The sequence below is a fragment of the Lynx canadensis genome, chromosome A3 (genome assembly GCF_007474595.2).
Source record: "Lynx canadensis isolate LIC74 chromosome A3, mLynCan4.pri.v2, whole genome shotgun sequence".
Taxonomy (NCBI): Eukaryota; Metazoa; Chordata; class Mammalia; order Carnivora; family Felidae; genus Lynx; species Lynx canadensis.
In genome coordinates, this window is record NC_044305.1 from 1,500,950 (window position 1) to 1,517,434 (window position 16,485).

Consider the following 16,485-nt stretch of genomic DNA (forward strand, 5'->3'; position numbering starts at 1 on the left):
CGCTCTGCCTCTCCCCTAGGCTGCAGCTGTGATCCCCGGGGCACGCTGGGTGGAGTCGCCGAATGCCGGCCGGTGAGTCTGGGGGCCGAGGTGCCCGGGGGCTGTGGGGCAGGCGCGTCCCGACCCTCCCTGCTCGGTCTCACCTTTTCGCCCGGCCACAGGGCGACGGCCAGTGCCCCTGCAAGCCTCACGTGTGTGGCCAGGCCTGCGCAGCGTGCCGGGACGGCTTCTTCGGGCTGGACCGAGCTGACTACTTTGGCTGCCGCAGTGAGTGACTGCGTCCCGCGGGGAGGGCCTGGCTGTCGTGCGGGCACTCGTCGGGCAGCCTCCGAAAGCCTGGCCAGGCCTGTGCTGGGCACGGGGGCCGCCCTCTCTCTCCTGTGCCCCTGGCAGATGTCACTAGTCGGCCCCAGGGTCTCATCACTGTCCGGAGCCCCAGGCGACCCCTGCGGGTCGTGGGAGTGGGCTTTGTGGCCCCATTGCTCTCTGCAGATGGTAGACCGAGCCCCAGGGGCCCGGGCCCGGTGTGGGAAAAGCGCCAAGGCCGGCTGGGGGTGGGCGGCACTGACCTGGCTCCCTCCCGTCGCAGGCTGCCGGTGTGACGTTGGCGGTGCGCTGGGACAGGGCTGTGACCCGCGGACGGGCGCCTGCCGGTGCCGCCCCAACACCCAGGGCCTCACCTGTGCCGAGTGGGTGCCCCACCCGGGGGGCTGGAGGGGCAGGGGGCCGGAGAGGCAGCTCGTCCGGTAGGGGCCCCAGGGGACGGCCCTTGACCGCCCCTGTCGTGGCCAGGCCGGCGCGGGACCACTACCTCCCTGACCTACACGACCTACGCCTGGAGCTGGAGGAGGCGGCCACGCCCGAGGGCCGCACCGCGCGCTTCGGCTTCAACCCCCTCGAGTTCGAGAGCTTCGGCTGGAGGGGCTACGCGCAAATGTCGCCCATCCAGGTGGGTGGGGAGCTGCCCGGCCCAGGTCTCAGCGTCGAGTCCCCACTGCGGCCGGCAGACGGGGCGGGCGGGGGACCAGGCTGGGAATGGCCAGGGAGGGGCGACCCCGACTCTCCGTGCCCTCGTTCCCCCCAGCCCAGGATCGTGGTGAGGCTGAACGTGACCTCCCCTGACCTCTTCCGGCTCGTCTTCCGGTTCGTCAACCGCGGGCCCAGCAGTGTGAGCGGGCGAGTCTCTGTGCAGGAGGAGGGCAAGTTTGCCACCTGCACCAACTGTGAGTGCCTGGGGGCCTCTCGCCGCCTGTCCCGCTGCCCACCCCGCCCCAGCCCCGCTGCCCACTCCGCTGCCCCCCCGTCCCCCCCCACCCTAGCCCTGCCCAGCCCCGCCCCAGCTGCTCCTGCCCCACCCCCTACCCTCCCACTTCGGCTCCAGCCCCACTGGGGGCCCACGTGTGGGTGGGGGGCCGGTCTGTGCCCTGGGAGAGCTGCAGCCCGGGGTGGCCCGTGGGCTGAGACTAGGAGTCTCACGGTCCACGTCCCCAGGTACGGAGCAGAGCCAGCCTGTCACCTTCCCACCCAGCACGGAGCCTGCCTTTGTCACCGTGCCCCAGAGGGGCTTTGGGGAGCCCTTCGTGCTGAACCCCGGCGCCTGGGCCCTGCTCGTGGAGGCTGAGGGGGTGCTCCTGGTGAGGCGGGGGCTGAGCGGGGTGGATCAGGGCCCGCGGACGGGGCCCTAGTACCTACCTCTCCCCCCGCCCGCCAGGACTATGTGGTCCTTCTACCCAGCACCTACTACGAGGCGGCCGTCCTGCAGCTGCGGGTGACCGAGGCCTGCACGTTCCGGCCTGCTGAGCAGCGCTTCAGGGAGAAGTGAGGGCCGGCCTGGTGGGGGTGGAGGCCTGACCCTCACTGTGCCCACTGCGTGTCCCTGCTGACGGCATTCTGTGTCCCCCGCCCTCCCCCCAACCCAGCTGCCTCCTCTACACGCACCTGCCCCTGGATGGCTTCCCTTCAGCTGCAGGAACCGAGGCCCTGTGTCGCCGTGACAACAGCTTGCCCTGGCCGTGCCCCACGGAGCAGCTCAGCCCTTCGCACCCGCTCCTGGCCGCCTGCCTGGGCAGTGACGTGCGTGTCCCTGGGACCCCACAGAGGGGCAGGCAGGGTCAAGATCCGGGGAAGGCGTGCCCTTGGCTGGAGGTCGGGGGAGGGAGGGCCCGTGCCGCGGTGACGGCACACAGGTGCAGGCAAAGCCACAGGTTTGACGTCGGGAGTCAGAACAGCCTTGGAGCCTCATTTGTAAATGGGGTGTCGCTGACCCCCCCCCGCCTCTCCAGCTTATCGCGAGGAGGCAGAGAGTCATTTGTTCTCTCTGAAGACCCAGGCTGGGCCTCCGGGCAGCAAGCACTCAGCAGCACTGAGGCCAAGAGGCCTTGGGAAGGCAGGGGAGGCTTGGAGTGAGCAGAGGTTGGAGGCCAAGTGGCCATGGGGGTGTCCTGGGAGGAGTGCCCCGGGCAAGGACAGCAGGTGCAGACTCAGACCTGGGGGGGGGGAGAGGCTGTAAGGGCTGTGCCCAGGGGTGTCCAGGGAGTGCACGGGGTCTCGTTCTGCCGGTGGGGCCTCTGATCACTCTGTCCCCCCCACTCCCAGGTGGACGTTCAGCTTCAGGTGGCTGTGCCACAGCCGGGCCGCTACGTCCTGGTGGTGGAGTATGCCAATGAGGACGCCCGCCAGGAGGTGGGCGTAGGCGTGCACGTCCCGCGGCGGGCCCCTCAGCAGGGGGCACTCACTTTGCACCCCTGCCTCTACAGGTCTGTGGGAGTGGGAGAGGATTCGGGTCTGGGGGGGACGTGTGGGAGGGCTTGGGCCCCCCGCTGACCACCCCGCCCCCGTCCCCAGCACCCTGTGCCGGGGCGCCGCCCTGGACACGCAGCACCACCTGGCGGTCTTCCACCTGGACACGGAGGCCAGCGTCCGGCTCACGGCCAAGCAGGCACGCTTCTTCCTGGTGAGGCCCTGACCCCTGACCTGCATGGGCCCCAGGGCCCCCCTGTGGCTTCAGGCCTTTCGCAAGATTTCAGACGGCATAGAAGTAGAAGAGCGTGGGGAGCCCAGGTGCCCAGCAGCCGCCCCACCGTTAGTGCGCGCACGGCTCGTGGGGAGGGGGTGCGCGGGGGGGATTGGAGAGGAGGAGAAAGAAACTATGTTAACAAAAAACCGCCTCCTGGTACGATTTGCAAGAACATCGCGGTGTGAAGGGGTCTGTTCGGCGGGGTCGTTGGCTCCTGGTCGTCCTCCGTGCCCTGAGAACGAGGACGACCTTGCCGCGACACGGGCCCCTGCACCTGCCTGGGCACGAAGCATCGTGCCGTGCTAATGTCGCGGACGCCCAGGAGTGAGCGGAGACGTGCCCTCGATAAAGCTCAGGGCGGGTGACGCTCGCTCTCACAAGACCAGTGTTACGTTTCCCGCCCTTTAAAAAATGGATCTTCTCCCGCACATGCTGTTGTAAAAGCGTCGCATGTCGGGAAAGACTCACAAAGGGAAAGGGAGCCCCGTGGCTGCCCGCCGCACCCCCTCCGTGCGCTTTCTGGGGCTGGTGTGTTTCACGCGTGTTGCTGAAGACACGGCCGCAGGGCTCCCGCCCGACCAGCTGACGTCAGGGCGCCTGCGTCTATGCTCAGCCCTGTGGCGGGGACCCAGACCTGCCTCACGTGCACAGCCCAGCGTGGCTCTCCCTCACCCCCCACACCCAGGCCGGGAAGCAGCACCCCCCCCCCCGACGCCCCTCGGCCCCCGTGGCCGCCCCCCGGCACTGACCACGCCATCCCATCAGTGTGTTCTGGAGCTTTGTTACCGGAATCGCACAGGGCAGGTGTCCCCGCCTCCGCTGTGGGGTTTCCTGGGCAGCTTTGGTGTCTGCCACACAAAATACTGTCGCTGGAGCTGAGGGGGAGGTCGCGGTCGAGGAGCCGCAGAGAGTGGCAGGACGGATGGCGGAGGGGAGACAGGAGGGTGGCCCCGAGGAGAGCTGAGAAGGGCTCTGGTCTAGACTGTGCAGTCGAGGGCCAGTGTTCGTGTAGCCAGAGGAACCAGGGACTAGGCGCAGAGAGCGGGACGCAGGGCCGACGCGGGGTGTGGGAGGGTCCCACGTGCACGTCCACGCCTGGCTCTCTGTCCACAGCACGGCGTCACCCTGGTGCCCGCGGAGACGTTCAGCTTGGAGTTCGTGGAGCCCCGGGTCCGCTGTGTCAGCAGCCACGGTGCCTTCGAGCCCAGCAGGTGGCGGGGCCGGGAGGGGCCGGGACCGCTGGCGGGGCACACCGGCCGGCCCGCAGGGACTCACTCCCGCGCCCCCTCCAGTGCCACCTGCCTGCCGTCGCGCTTCCCGAAGCCGCCCCAGCCCATCATCCTGCGGGACTGCCGCGTGCTGCCGCTGCCTCCCGGCCTCCCCCTGGCCCGCTCGCAGGACTTCACGCCCGGCGCACTCCCGCCAGGGCCCCAGCCTCGGCCCTCCACTGCCGTGGACCCCGACGTGGAGCCCACCCTGCTGCGCCACCCCCAGGTGAGGGCCCAGGCCGGGGGGACTCCACCCTCCAGCCCGGCTCGCACTCCTACCCCCGCGCCCGCTCAGCGGAGCCTCTCCCTGCAGGGGACTGTGGTCTTCACCACCCACGTGCCTGCGCTGGGCCGCTACGCCTTCCTGCTGCATGGCTACCAGCCGGCGCACCCCACCTTCACCGTGGAGGTCCTCGTCAGTGGGGGCCGAGTCTGGCAGGGTGAGTGGCAGGGACGGGCCGTGGGGGCGGACCCCCGGACGAGGAGCCAGCCCGTCGGGGGTCTCTTCACACGGCCCCTCGTGCGGTCATCGCGAGGTGCGGACATCGCGAGAGGTGTCCGCTCTCAGAGGAAGGGCCCAGGGCCCAGGGCCCAGGGCAGGCGGCAGCCCCAGCCTCCGGGCCCCCTTCCCGGATTCACTTGATTCCCTTCCAGAGTCGGGGCTCGCCCCGTCACATAGGCGGGTAATCCCGGGTTCACCGTGGGACACGTGTCGACGGCACCTGTGTTCTCACACGTGTGTCTGCTTCGTTTTTGCTCGGCCGAGCTCGGGACCCGTGCCTAGCGGGCCTCTGTGTGTGGCCACACCCGATTCACGTAGCGCGAGAGGGCCCAGCCAGAGAGGCCTGACGCGTGGTCACATGTCTGCTTTGTGCATCGCAGATGCACGCCCCTTGGTGGGCAGGGCGCTGTCCCGTGGCCATCTCTTCCTCCTTGGTGGCTCCGGGAGCAACCCCGGAATGAGGCCACGGGGCCACGGCCGGTCTGTGGGGCGTGGAGGGTGTGCGCCGACCTGCCTTTTCATCCCCCTCCAGGCCACGCCAACGCCAGCTTCTGCCCACACGGCTACGGCTGCCGCACCCTGGTGGTGTCTGAGGGCCAGACTGTCCTGGATGTGACCGACAGCGAGCTCACCGTGACCGTGCGTGTGCCCGAGGGCCGGTGGCTCTGGCTGGTGAGTCCCGAGGACGCCATGTCTGCACGCAGATGTCTTGGGGCCTGACGTGGGGCTAGCGTCTCTGGGTATGGATGTCCTGAACGCGTCACACCATCGGTCACCTCAGGCTCAGGCAGGGTGTGTCCATCTGCGTGGCCCAGCCCCACGCCAGGTGCCAGGGAGAGCGGGCTCCACGGACCTCCGGGCCAGGCTGTGAGGCTGGTGGAGGTGGGAGGGTATCTAAGAGCCAAGAGGTTGCCTGCTATCCCCCTGGAGCCCTGCTGGTCAGGGTGGCCTTCTCGGAGGAGGAGGCCTAGAGGGATGGAGAGGGAGGGCAAAGGCATGTCTGGCAGACAAGGATGGGAGGGGGGCACCAAGAGGCTGGACGTTTCTTTATCGCTGAGCATCACAACCCCAAGCGTCCATTAGGCCCCAGAAGCCGACCTCCCTTCAGAGCAGCCCACTGGGCACCCAACACCTGCCAGCCTTGCTGGGGCCCGGGTTGGGTGTGGTGCGGCCACTACTGTCTTAGCTGCCTGGCTGGACCCTGGCCGGTCACAGAGACCCCCCGCCCCCCTTCGTGATGCGCTGCTTCCGGCAGGCTCTGGTATACTTCCCCAGCCTGGGTCCTCCCCTGGGCCCACGGGAAGGTGACCAGGCCTTGGTGCTCTAGGAGTATGTGCTGGTGGTCCCCGAGGAGGCCTACAGCTCCAGTTACCTCCGAGAGGAGCCCCTGGACAAATCCTACGACTTCATCAGCCAGTGCGCCAGCCAGGGATACCACATCAGGTGAGGTGGGCTTGGCTGGGCTGGGGCTGGGGCGGGGCTGGAGGCGGGGCTCCGGGCTGGGGCGGGGCAGTGGGTGGGGCTGGGGGCGGGGCTCTGGATGGGCACTTGGCCTCACCACCTGATTCTCCCCCCAGCCTCAGCAGCTCGTCCCAGTTCTGTCGTGACGCAGCCTCCTCTCTCTCTCTCTTCTATAACAACGGGGCTCGGCCTTGTGGCTGCCATGAAATGGGAGCCACGGGCCCCACATGTGAGCCCTTTGGGGGCCAGTGTCCCTGTCGTGCCCATGTCATCGGCCGTGACTGCTCCCGTTGTGCCACTGGCTACTGGGGCTTCCCCAGCTGCAGGCGTGAGTAATTGAGCCCCCAGGGGTGCCGGCGAAGGAGGGTCCTAATCCCAAGGAGGCTTCCCAGTGGAAGGAAGTGTGGGTACGGTGGCCAGGAGAAAGTTCTAGAGCTCTGCTGCCCCGTCTGTAGGACCTCAGGCAGCCCGTGGCTTGGCTGTCAGGCAGGGTCCGGGGACCGGACAGCGATTCTGGGCAACTGACCGCACATCAGAGGAGCCGCCTGGGCCAGGCGGCCAGGAGCTTGGCGAAACCGGGCTGGGGTGGGGTGGGGTGGGGTGTCCTCGGGCCCGGACCCCCGGCCTCTGATGGGGCAGAGGGTTCACCACGCCCGTGCTCTGCAGCCTGTGACTGCCGAGGCCGCCTGTGTGATGAGCTCACCGGCCGCTGTGTCTGCCCGCCTCGCACCGTCCCGCCCGACTGCATCGTCTGTCAGCCCCAGACCTTCGGCTGCCACCCCCTGGTTGGCTGCGAGGAGTGTAACTGCTCGGGGCCTGGTGTCCAGGAGCTCACGGATCCCACCTGTGACATGGACAGTGGCCAGTGCAAGTGAGCTGGGCCGTGGGACTGTCACCGTGGCCCGGGGTCGGTCCTGGGTCAGGGATGGCATTGCCACTGAGAGCACCCCCCCCCCCAGGTCTGGAGGGGGGGTTACACCTCGGGGATCTGCTGCCTTGGGGGCCACCTGTGGTCTCAGTAAGCGTGGAGGGGAGGCCCGGCCACCGTCTGAACTTCCTCTGGCAGGTGCAGACCCAACGTGGCCGGGCGCCGCTGTGACACCTGTGCCCCTGGCTTCCACGGCTACCCCAGCTGTCGCCCCTGTGACTGCCACGAAGCGGGCTCCACGCCCGGAGTGTGCGACCCCCTCACGGGCCAGTGCTACTGCAAGGTGAGGGGCCGGGGGGGCCCAGGTGGCCTCCACGGCCTGATGCCCCACCTCCTGTGTTGCCTCAGCCACTGAAGCTCCTCCTCTGGGGTCACGGGGGGCTTCCCGGCCGATTCTGGGGACCCAGCCCGTCAGCGAGCGGGTGACAGCGAGCCAGGGCGGTCGAGCCCACAGCACGTGGCCGACCGACCTGCCGTGTCCACCCGCCCCCAGGAGAACGTGCAGGGCCTGAGGTGTGACCAGTGCCGCCTGGGGACCTTCTTCCTGGACGCTGCCAACCCAAAAGGCTGCACCCGCTGCTTCTGCTTCGGGGCCACCGAGCGCTGCGGGAGCTCGGCCCACACCCGCCGGGAGGTGTGTGGTCAGCAGGACCTGCGCTGGGGCAGGGCCGCCTCCCAGAGGGGACACGTGACCCCCAACCGGCAGGCCCCGGGTGCGGGACGGGCCCCGTGGCACGTGAGGGTGCTCACCCCGCGCCCCTCCTGTGTGCCCACAGCTTGTGGACATGGAGGGCTGGACGCTGCTGAGCAGCGACCGGCAGGTGGTGCCTCACGAGCTGCGGGCGGCCTCGGAGCTGCTCTACGCCGACTTGCGGCTCGGGGCCGAGGCCTTCCCTGAGCTGTACTGGCAGGCCCCACCCTCCTACCTGGGGGACAAGGTGAGCGAGCGAGGCCGGCCCTGGGGACGGCACTGTGAGGGCGTCCAGGAACCCCCTGTAGGCTGGGGGAGGACAGCAGTGAGGAGCCCACGTCCAGGGCGGGATAGGGGCTCTGTGAGGGTGCCCGGGGCCCAGCCCAGCCCCGTTGCTGGTGACCCTGGGCCCGCGGTCAGGGTCTGGCCGGGTCACGTCTCTCTGCCCTGCCTCCAGGTGTCATCCTATGGCGGGACCCTCCGCTACGAACTTCACTCGGAGACCCAGCGGGGAGACGTGTTCATCCCCATGGAAAGCAGGCCGGACGTGGTGCTGCAGGTAGCCGGACGGGGCGGGTGTGGCCGCGTGGGCTGGCGGGCACCGCCGAGCGGGACGGCGGGCAGCCCGGCTGCCGGCCCTCATCTGCCCGCGCGCCTCCCCAGGGCAACCAGATGAGCATCATGTTCCTGGAGCCGGTGTACCCGGCGCCCGGCCACGTCCACCGCGGGCAGCTGCAGCTGGTGGAGGTGAGCAGAGCTGGTCCGGGCACCCGGGGCCATCCTGGATCCTGGCACGGCCCAGGGGAGCCCAGGGGAGCCCAGGGGGCCTGAGGCTGCCGTGCCCGCTCTCCGGGACAGAAAACGGGGCCTGGGAGCGGGAGCTCGGCCCCCCCCCCCGCACACATCGCCACCCGCTGCTCTGGCCGCCCGTGCCCGTGGCGCTCCCGGCCGCCTGCCGGCCCGCGGGGCCCTGACCCCCAATGGCCGAGCAGCTGCTGGGGCGCCCGGCGGCCCTGCGGGTCCAACTGCCTTTTGCCCCGGCCTCCCCGTGTCTACCTCGGGAGCAGCGGCTCTCTTCCCAGCTCGTGGCCTGTCTGGGTCTCTATCTGAGGTGTCTTCGGGTGAACGGAAATTCAGATATTTAACGGATTCAGAGTTCTTGATTTTTCACGTGTGGTTAGTGTTTCTGTGTCTCGTTCACGTGTCAGTCTCTGGAATCAGAAAGCGCTCACCTACGTTTTGTTCTAAAATTCAAAGCATCTCCTCCGTGTGTTTGAATCCTTACCACGTCTGGAGGCGGTGTCTGCTCCGTGGGAGGTGGGGGGCCGGGGGCCGGTCCCCCCACGGGTGGTTGGGCTGTTCTGGCCCCGAAGTCACCCGTCCTGCCCCGCTGAGCACCGTCACGGCCCACAGGGGAACTTCCGGCACACGGAGACCCACAGCGCCGTGTCCCGCGAGGAGCTCATGATGGTACTGGCGGGCCTGGAGGAGCTGCACATTCGCGCTCTCTTCTCCCAGACCTCCTCGGCCGTCTCCCTGCGCAGGGTGGCGCTGGAGGTGGCCGGCGAGGCGGGCGGGGGGCCTCCAGCCAGCAACGTGGAGTCGTGCATGTGCCCTGCCAACTACCTTGGGGATTCCTGCCAGGTGAGGTGGGGGCAGGCGGCCGCGTTCCGTCTCCCCGTTCACCTCCCGCCCGCCGGCTGATCTGTCTGCCCCTCCCCTGTCACCCGTGTCCCTGCCTGGCCCTCCGTACGCACGGCTGCGCCGAATCCCTTCACTGCCTGGCCCGCCTGCGTCCGCGGGTCCACCCCGGCGTCGCCACGTCCCACGCCTGCCCGCCCTCCTCCCCTTCACGCATTCGTCCACCTGCTTGTCTGTCCGAGGGGTTCGTCACTGAGCACCCGCCCGCTCACAAGAGGCATCTGGAGGAGAGAGAGGCGGCCCAGCCCACGTTGGGGGGCTGCTCACCGGAGTCAGGGCGTCCATATGCCTTTGGGGATCTGACTTCATGTCTCCAGCCGGTCGGGGCCAGGATTCCTGAGGGCCTGAGAGCGTGGTCCCTCGTCTGCGCTCTGGGGCTGGCTCTGCTTCCTTTCCTGAGCACTGTGCCTCTGCCCCCAGGAGTGTGCCCCCGGCTATTACCGGGACGTCAAAGGTCTCTTCTTGGGTCGCTGTGTCCCCTGTCAGTGCCACGGCCACTCAGACCGCTGCCTACCCGGCTCGGGCGTCTGCGAGGTGAGCAGGGCCCAGCAGAGGCCGGGCAGCCCACCGAGACACAGACTCGGGGAGACCAGGGCCCTTGGATCAGCGGTTGTGGCCACACTGGGGTGCGGGTGGAGGGAGGTGTCCTGGGCGGGGCACCGGCTGGCCTTGGGCACAGAGTCCCTGGCACGGCTGGCGGGAGGGCTGGTCAGACCCTGCTGTGAGGAGCAGGGCCTGTGTCGCCAGCGCCGCCACCTGTGCCTTCCGCCCCAGGGCTGCCAGCACAACACCGAGGGCGACCGCTGCGAGCACTGCCAGGCTGGGTTTGTTCGCAGTGGGTCCGAGGACCCGACGGCCCCCTGTGTCAGCTGCCCCTGCCCCCTCGCCGTGCCTTCCAACAAGTAAGCTGGGCCAGCCGGTCCGGGGTCCCCCCAAAGGGCGGCTGGTGGCCACGCTCCCTTACAGCCCAGTGTGGAAGGTCACCCTCCCCTACCCGGTTGGGTCAGCACTGCCCTCTGGAGGCCGGGACAGCTGAGGTGGGCTTTCCGGGTGGGGGCCCCTGGTGGGCGCACCGCTGTAACAAGGCCATCTCCGTCCCCACAGCTTCGCGGTGGGCTGCGTCCTGCGAGGTGGCCGCACACAGTGTCTCTGCAAACCCGGCTATGCGGGCGCCTCCTGCGAGCGGTGAGCTAGCTGGGCGTGGGGGCGGGGGCTGTGGGGGGCGCGCGCGTGAGTCGGCGTGGGTATGGGTGGGCGTGCGTGCGGGTGGGCGGAGGGACACAGGCCGCTCTCCTTGCCACCGTCCCCAGGTGCGCGCCGGGCTTCTTCGGGAACCCTATGGTGCTGGGCAGCTCATGCCGGCCGTGCGACTGCAGTGGCAACGGTGACCCCAACCTGCTCTTCAGCGACTGCGACCCCCTGACGGGCGCCTGCCGCGGCTGCCTGCGCCACACCGCCGGGCCCCGCTGCGAGAGCTGCGCCCCCGGCTTCTACGGCAACGCCCTGCTGCCCGGCAACTGCACCCGTAGGCGCGGGGGCCGCGGGGGAGGGCGGGGGGCGGCGAGCAGGCCGCCGCGGGGGCCGCCGTGCGATGGGGTGGGGGGGGACGGCCGGGCGGAGCGAGGGGCTCAGGTCCGAGTACGGCGGCGAGGAGGAGCCCGGTGAGGGAGGGGGCTTCAGGGCTCTTGCCGCGGCACCCCTTCTGCAGGGTGTGACTGCTCCCCGTGCGGGACGGAGACCTGTGACCCCCACAGCGGGCACTGCGTGTGCAAGCCAGGCGTGACAGGCCCGCGCTGTGACCGCTGTCAGGTAGGGCTGCCCGGGGGGCGGGGCCTGCGGCTGGGGGCGGGGCCTGCGGCTGAGGGGCGGGGCCTCCCAGCTGGGGGGGCCCCCCCCGCCGTCAAGGTGGTCTGTGCCGCAGGAAGGACACTTCGGCTTCCAGAGCTGTGGCGGCTGCCGCCCGTGTGCCTGCGGACCAGCCGCGGAGGGCTCTGAGTGCCACCCCCAGAGTGGGCAGTGCCACTGCCGGCCAGGGGCGGGAGGGCCCCAGTGCCGTGAGTGCGCCCCGGGCCACTGGGGGCGCCCCGAGCAGGGCTGCAGGCGTGAGTACCGGGGAGCCGTGGGGTGGCCGGCCCCCCCCCCGCCGGGACCTTCTGCCAGCGCTCACCCCGCCCCTCTGTACCTAGGCTGCCGGTGCCAAGGGGGCCACTGTGACCTGCACACCGGCCGCTGCACGTGCCCCCCCGGGCTCAGCGGGGAGCGCTGTGACACCTGCAGTCACCAGCACCAGGTGCCGGTGCCCGACGGGCCTGGGGACCGCGGCGTCCACTGCGAAGGTGCGCCCCTGTGCTCTGGCCCTGCTCCGCCAGCCACGCCCGTCCCCGCATCCTCCCAGGTCTGCCTGTGGGCGTGTGGGTCCCAGCCCCTCGTGACCTGGCAGTCCCTATGCTAATTTCAACTTCCAGAGAAATGCTGTGACCCCAACTCTCTCTCAGTTTTCCAAGGGGTCCCTGAACTTCATGCTGACCCACTGCTTCGTTCTGATCCCCAAGTGCTGGACTCCCCAACCGGCCCTTAGCACCCTGGACCCACCCTGACCTTCTACCCGCTTCCTGGCACCTGCCCAGTTCCCTGCTGACTTTCTGAGTCCGTGCCGACCTCTCGGTTGATCCTGTGATTCCCGTGCTCGCCTCTGACCCTTACTAACCGCGTCCCTTTCAGCGTAGCTCGACATTCCTGTGCCAGTTCTGAGATCCTTGGCTGACCCGTCCCCACCACACCATCCCCCCGATTCGTCCCCTGGCCCCACACCAACCCCCGACCCCATACTGACTCCCCCTCCACCCCCCCCCACCCGTGCTGCCTGCAGTGTGTGACCACTGTGTGGTGCTGCTCCTGGACGACCTAGAGCAGGCCGGCGCCCTCCTCCCTGCCATCCGGGAGCAGTTGCACGGAATCAGCACCAGCTCGGTGGCCTGGGCCCGGCTGCACAGGCTGAATGCCTCCATCGCTGACCTGAAGGTACGTGGCAGTCCGGCCCCCCAGCCTGTCCTCCCGGGGCGCAGGTTCTCACCTTCTCTCCTCCCCAGAGCCAGCTCCGGAGTCCGCCGGGCCCCCGCCATGAGACAGCACAGCAGCTGGAGGCCCTGGAACGACAGAGCTCAGGCCTCGGACGGGACACGCAGAGGCTGGACGGCCAGGCAGGACCCTGGGGAACGCCTGCGGGGAGGCCCCTCCCCCAACGCTCCGGGGCTGCTCCTCCCCTGGCGCACCCCTTCCCACAGCGGCCTGGACCTCCAGAGGTCCTCTCCCAGGGCCCCCGACTGTCTGCTCTCACCCCTGATGCTCCGTGCCGTGTTCTGACGGGACGCTGTGTCCACAGGCCACAAGAGCCCTAGCCCGGGCCAGCCGGCTCCTGGACGGCACCGAGGCCTCGCTGGGCCGGGCGCAGACACTGCTGGCGTCCATCAGGGCTGTGGACCGCATCCTGAGCGGTAGGGGCGAACCCAGCCGGGCAGGGGATGGCGGGCAAGCAGAACGGTGCTCAGGGTCCGAGCCGGAAGTGCTGCCTCCAGGGGGCTTGGTGCCGAAGAGCCCGGCAGGGTTGGCTGTGTCGACGGGGAGATGGTGCCGTGCCTGAGTGGGCCGCAGGGGGCAGGAGGGGATGCAGGTGTGGCCGGAGAGGAGCGGGCAGGCGGATGCTGTGGGGCGTGCCCGCGCCCTCTCTGGGGATACCATGCCCCCTTCTGGCGGTGCCCCATTCCCCGGAAAAACTTACAAACAGATCGGTCACCACAAGAAGAGACGGGGGGGCGCAGGCCTGGCCCAGGGGTCAGGGAGGAGGGGAGATTTCAGCCCACTGCTGGCCTGGAGCAGGAGCTGGCCAGGCAAGGAAGCCGAGGGGACGGGCTGAGCAGATGGGCGGCAGGGTTGGGGGGGGGGGGGCGAGGAGGTCAGGCGGCCCGGCAGCCGAGCACAGCCGTGGCCTGGAGCCAGGGTCTTTCGACTCCTCCAGGGCGTTTCTGGGTCACGTGCTGGTGCCCTGAGCGTGCTCAGGCGGGGTCTAGTGGGCAGAGGTCGGCCTGGGCCGCGGGCCGGCCTTGACAGACCCCACCCCTGCCCCTGTAGAGCTTGAGTCCCAGACAGGCCACCTGTTCCCGGCCAACGTCTCAGCCCCGTCGGGTGAGCTCGTGCGCCGGACGCTGGCCGAGGTGGAGCGACTGCTTGGGGAGATGCGGGCCCGAGACCTGGGCGCCCCGAGAGCAGCGGCTGAGGCTGAGCTGGACAAAGCCCGGAGACGTGAGTGGTGTGGGTCCCAGAGAAGGAGGGATGGGGAGGGACTGGTCCGGGAGCCCCAGGGGGTGATGGTCAGCCCAGAATGGCTGAGATCGGCTTGAGATGGGGCATTGGGGACTGGGCGGGACCTGGGCCTCGGGAGTTCCGCCTGAACCCCCGTCCCCGTGTGGGGTCTTGGCCAGTGCTGGCCCGCGTACAGGAACAACTGACCAGCCGCTGGGAGGGGAACCAGGCACTGGCCGAGCGCACCCGAGACCAGCTGGCCCGGCACGAGGCCGGCCTCATGGACCTTCGAGGGGCCCTGAATCGGGCGGTGGGCACCACTCGGGAGGCGGAGGAACTCAACAGCCAAAATCAGGAGCGCCTGGAGGAGGTCCTGGTGAGGGGCCCTCCTCTCCTTCCCTCTCCCGCTCACCTTCCTGCCCTGCAAGCTCCTTGTTACGTTGTCCCATTTTTTTTGTCCCTGTTACCCTCTTCTTCCCCGTGTCCTCCAGCAACGGAAGCAGGAGCTGTCCAGGGACAATGCCACTCTGAGTGCCACCCTGCAGGCGGCCCGGAACATCCTGGCCCAGCTCTCGGAGCGCCTGCACGGCATGGACCAGGCCAGGGAGGTGAGTGCCACTCCTGGGGGCACCCAGGCAGGTCCGGGTGGGGCTTTGCGTGTAGGACACGCCTCTGGGTTCCCACATCAGATGAGAGCGAGTAGGGGGTCGGGTTGAAGGTCCCACGTAGCCCTCCCCACCCCCCAGGAGTACGAGCACCTGGCCGCAAACCTGGACGGGGCCCGGACCCCGCTGCTGGAGAAGATGCGGGCCTTCTCCCCGGCGAGCAGCAAGGTGGATCTGGTGGAGGCTGCCGAGGCGCACGCGCGGCAGCTGGACCAGCTGGCCCTCAACCTGACCAGGTGCGAGGCCCGAGAAGCGCCTCGGGCACTCGCCAGGTCCTCTCTGGGACACGGCGAGTCTGGGAGGGCTCTCGGAGAGGCTGCTGTTTCCCGCAAGGTCTGGGCAGAAGCCCTGACCCCAACTGGCCATAAGCTACAAGGAGGGCGCGCCTGGCAGGGAGCAGGGAAGGGATGAAGGGTGGGGGGCTGGAGGAGGCGGGCGGGCTGGCCTGGCAGCTGTGATGGCAGGAGGGAGGGCCCGAGGATGTCTGGGTCCCCCGGCCGCACAGCCAGTGTCCCTCTCCCACCCCCCACAGCATCATCCAAGGAGTCAACCGGGACCGTTTCATCCAGCGGGCCATCGAGGCCGCTAACGCCTACGGCAGCATCCTCCAAGCGGTGCAGGCCGCGGAGGGCGCTGCTGGCCAGGCGCTGCAGGAGGCGAGCCGCACGTGGGCGGTGAGGCCCCGCCCCTCCCCACAGCCCCGCAGGAGCCCCTGCCCTCCCCCTGCCCCGGCTCCCGCCAGGCAGGTGTGACCCGGGTCCCGTCCCCGTGTCTGCAGACGGTGGTGCAGCGGGGCCTGGAGCCCCGAGCCCGGCAGCTGTTGGCCAACAGCAGCGCCCTGGTGGAGGCCGTCCTCCGGGAGGAGCAGAGGTTGAGCCGTGGTGAGTGCTGGGGGGGGACGGGGGCGGCCCTTTGTGCCCGCTCACGTTTGGGGAGCCCGCTCACGTAGGTGACGGGGTGAGGGAGGGGGAGGGCTGCCTGTGGGGGGGAGTCCTGGTCACCGTCCGCGTGCTGCCCTGGCAGCCATGCAGAGGGCCACCACTCCCCTGACCTTGTAACGGGCCCGGGAAGGGTCTTTGCTACTGTCCCGGTTTGGGGGCCGTGTGCACACCAGCCTGTGGCATGAAAAAGTGGCAGGAACATTCCCTCTGCTGCCAGAACCTTGGGGTGTGGGCAGCCCACAGGTGGTGGCCCAGCTCTTCCGAGGTTCCGTTATCTTATGGACGAGACGGGGATAATTACGCTTGTGGAGGGACCGGTGGCTGCCACGAGCTCATCACTCCAGCACCTGCCCAAGCTGGGGGCCCTTGTGTCCAGAATTCCCCGTCTGTGTGCATGTCGGCCTGGGTCCATCCTTGCTGGTCGGGCCGGCAGAGAGGGCTGGGCCTGCGTGCCAGGAGTGGGGGAGGAGGGACTCCCGGGGCTGAGGCTGCCTTCCGCCACAGCGCGGGCTACCCTCCAGGGCACCGGGACCCCGCTCCGAGATGCCCAGGCCAAGAAGGAGCAGCTGGCAGCCCGAGTCCGGGAGGTACAGGCCATGTTGGCCATGGACACAGGTAGGTTGGTCTCCGTCTGGCCTCACCTTCCGCTTGTCCTGGGGTGAACAGACCCCTCCCCCACACGGGCGTCGTGCTGGTCCGTGCTCCCCAGTGGGCTCTGACAGGGGACGTGTTTACACTTGGGTAGCCCCAGCCCTGGGACCCGGCCTCTGGGGCAGGGTGGCTGCATGGGGAGTGTGTAGTGGGGACATTTCACCCCCAGGGGTTTGGGGCATTGGGCAGGACCTGGCTCCCGGGAAGGATGTCCAAGGGAGGACAGGGGTGGTTGGAGGACATGAGGTGTAGGTGGGACCAAGGCGGCCGTTGTGGCCACAGCCAAGGACGCAGGCAAGGCCTCTGGGCAAGGACCGGTGTGCCCCACCCAGGTCCGACCGTGTGGCTGCCGCTCGAGGGTA

General features: G+C 69.3%; 1 protein-coding gene across 1 annotated transcript in view; it reads left to right on the forward strand.

The window, feature by feature from the left end:
- Nucleotides 1–16,485, forward strand: part of LAMA5 (laminin subunit alpha 5) — a 50,033-nt gene that overhangs the window by 26,585 nt on the left and 6,963 nt on the right. The window contains exons 19-58 of the mRNA XM_030309230.1: nucleotides 20–72; nucleotides 162–267; nucleotides 590–689; nucleotides 793–949; nucleotides 1,085–1,223; nucleotides 1,492–1,634; nucleotides 1,712–1,818; nucleotides 1,920–2,073; nucleotides 2,596–2,756; nucleotides 2,845–2,953; nucleotides 4,130–4,227; nucleotides 4,309–4,510; nucleotides 4,598–4,724; nucleotides 5,319–5,458; nucleotides 6,114–6,229; nucleotides 6,364–6,575; nucleotides 6,914–7,118; nucleotides 7,314–7,458; nucleotides 7,669–7,809; nucleotides 7,952–8,113; nucleotides 8,324–8,425; nucleotides 8,530–8,613; nucleotides 9,280–9,510; nucleotides 9,988–10,101; nucleotides 10,342–10,469; nucleotides 10,672–10,752; nucleotides 10,878–11,092; nucleotides 11,276–11,376; nucleotides 11,489–11,669; nucleotides 11,754–11,903; nucleotides 12,437–12,588; nucleotides 12,657–12,767; nucleotides 12,950–13,061; nucleotides 13,696–13,866; nucleotides 14,046–14,242; nucleotides 14,358–14,474; nucleotides 14,613–14,767; nucleotides 15,064–15,205; nucleotides 15,310–15,412; nucleotides 15,977–16,087. Of these exons, the coding sequence (XP_030165090.1) occupies nucleotides 20–72; nucleotides 162–267; nucleotides 590–689; nucleotides 793–949; nucleotides 1,085–1,223; nucleotides 1,492–1,634; nucleotides 1,712–1,818; nucleotides 1,920–2,073; nucleotides 2,596–2,756; nucleotides 2,845–2,953; nucleotides 4,130–4,227; nucleotides 4,309–4,510; nucleotides 4,598–4,724; nucleotides 5,319–5,458; nucleotides 6,114–6,229; nucleotides 6,364–6,575; nucleotides 6,914–7,118; nucleotides 7,314–7,458; nucleotides 7,669–7,809; nucleotides 7,952–8,113; nucleotides 8,324–8,425; nucleotides 8,530–8,613; nucleotides 9,280–9,510; nucleotides 9,988–10,101; nucleotides 10,342–10,469; nucleotides 10,672–10,752; nucleotides 10,878–11,092; nucleotides 11,276–11,376; nucleotides 11,489–11,669; nucleotides 11,754–11,903; nucleotides 12,437–12,588; nucleotides 12,657–12,767; nucleotides 12,950–13,061; nucleotides 13,696–13,866; nucleotides 14,046–14,242; nucleotides 14,358–14,474; nucleotides 14,613–14,767; nucleotides 15,064–15,205; nucleotides 15,310–15,412; nucleotides 15,977–16,087 (5,535 nt within the window). The remainder of the gene's footprint in view (nucleotides 1–19; nucleotides 73–161; nucleotides 268–589; nucleotides 690–792; nucleotides 950–1,084; nucleotides 1,224–1,491; nucleotides 1,635–1,711; nucleotides 1,819–1,919; nucleotides 2,074–2,595; nucleotides 2,757–2,844; nucleotides 2,954–4,129; nucleotides 4,228–4,308; nucleotides 4,511–4,597; nucleotides 4,725–5,318; nucleotides 5,459–6,113; nucleotides 6,230–6,363; nucleotides 6,576–6,913; nucleotides 7,119–7,313; nucleotides 7,459–7,668; nucleotides 7,810–7,951; nucleotides 8,114–8,323; nucleotides 8,426–8,529; nucleotides 8,614–9,279; nucleotides 9,511–9,987; nucleotides 10,102–10,341; nucleotides 10,470–10,671; nucleotides 10,753–10,877; nucleotides 11,093–11,275; nucleotides 11,377–11,488; nucleotides 11,670–11,753; nucleotides 11,904–12,436; nucleotides 12,589–12,656; nucleotides 12,768–12,949; nucleotides 13,062–13,695; nucleotides 13,867–14,045; nucleotides 14,243–14,357; nucleotides 14,475–14,612; nucleotides 14,768–15,063; nucleotides 15,206–15,309; nucleotides 15,413–15,976; nucleotides 16,088–16,485) is intronic.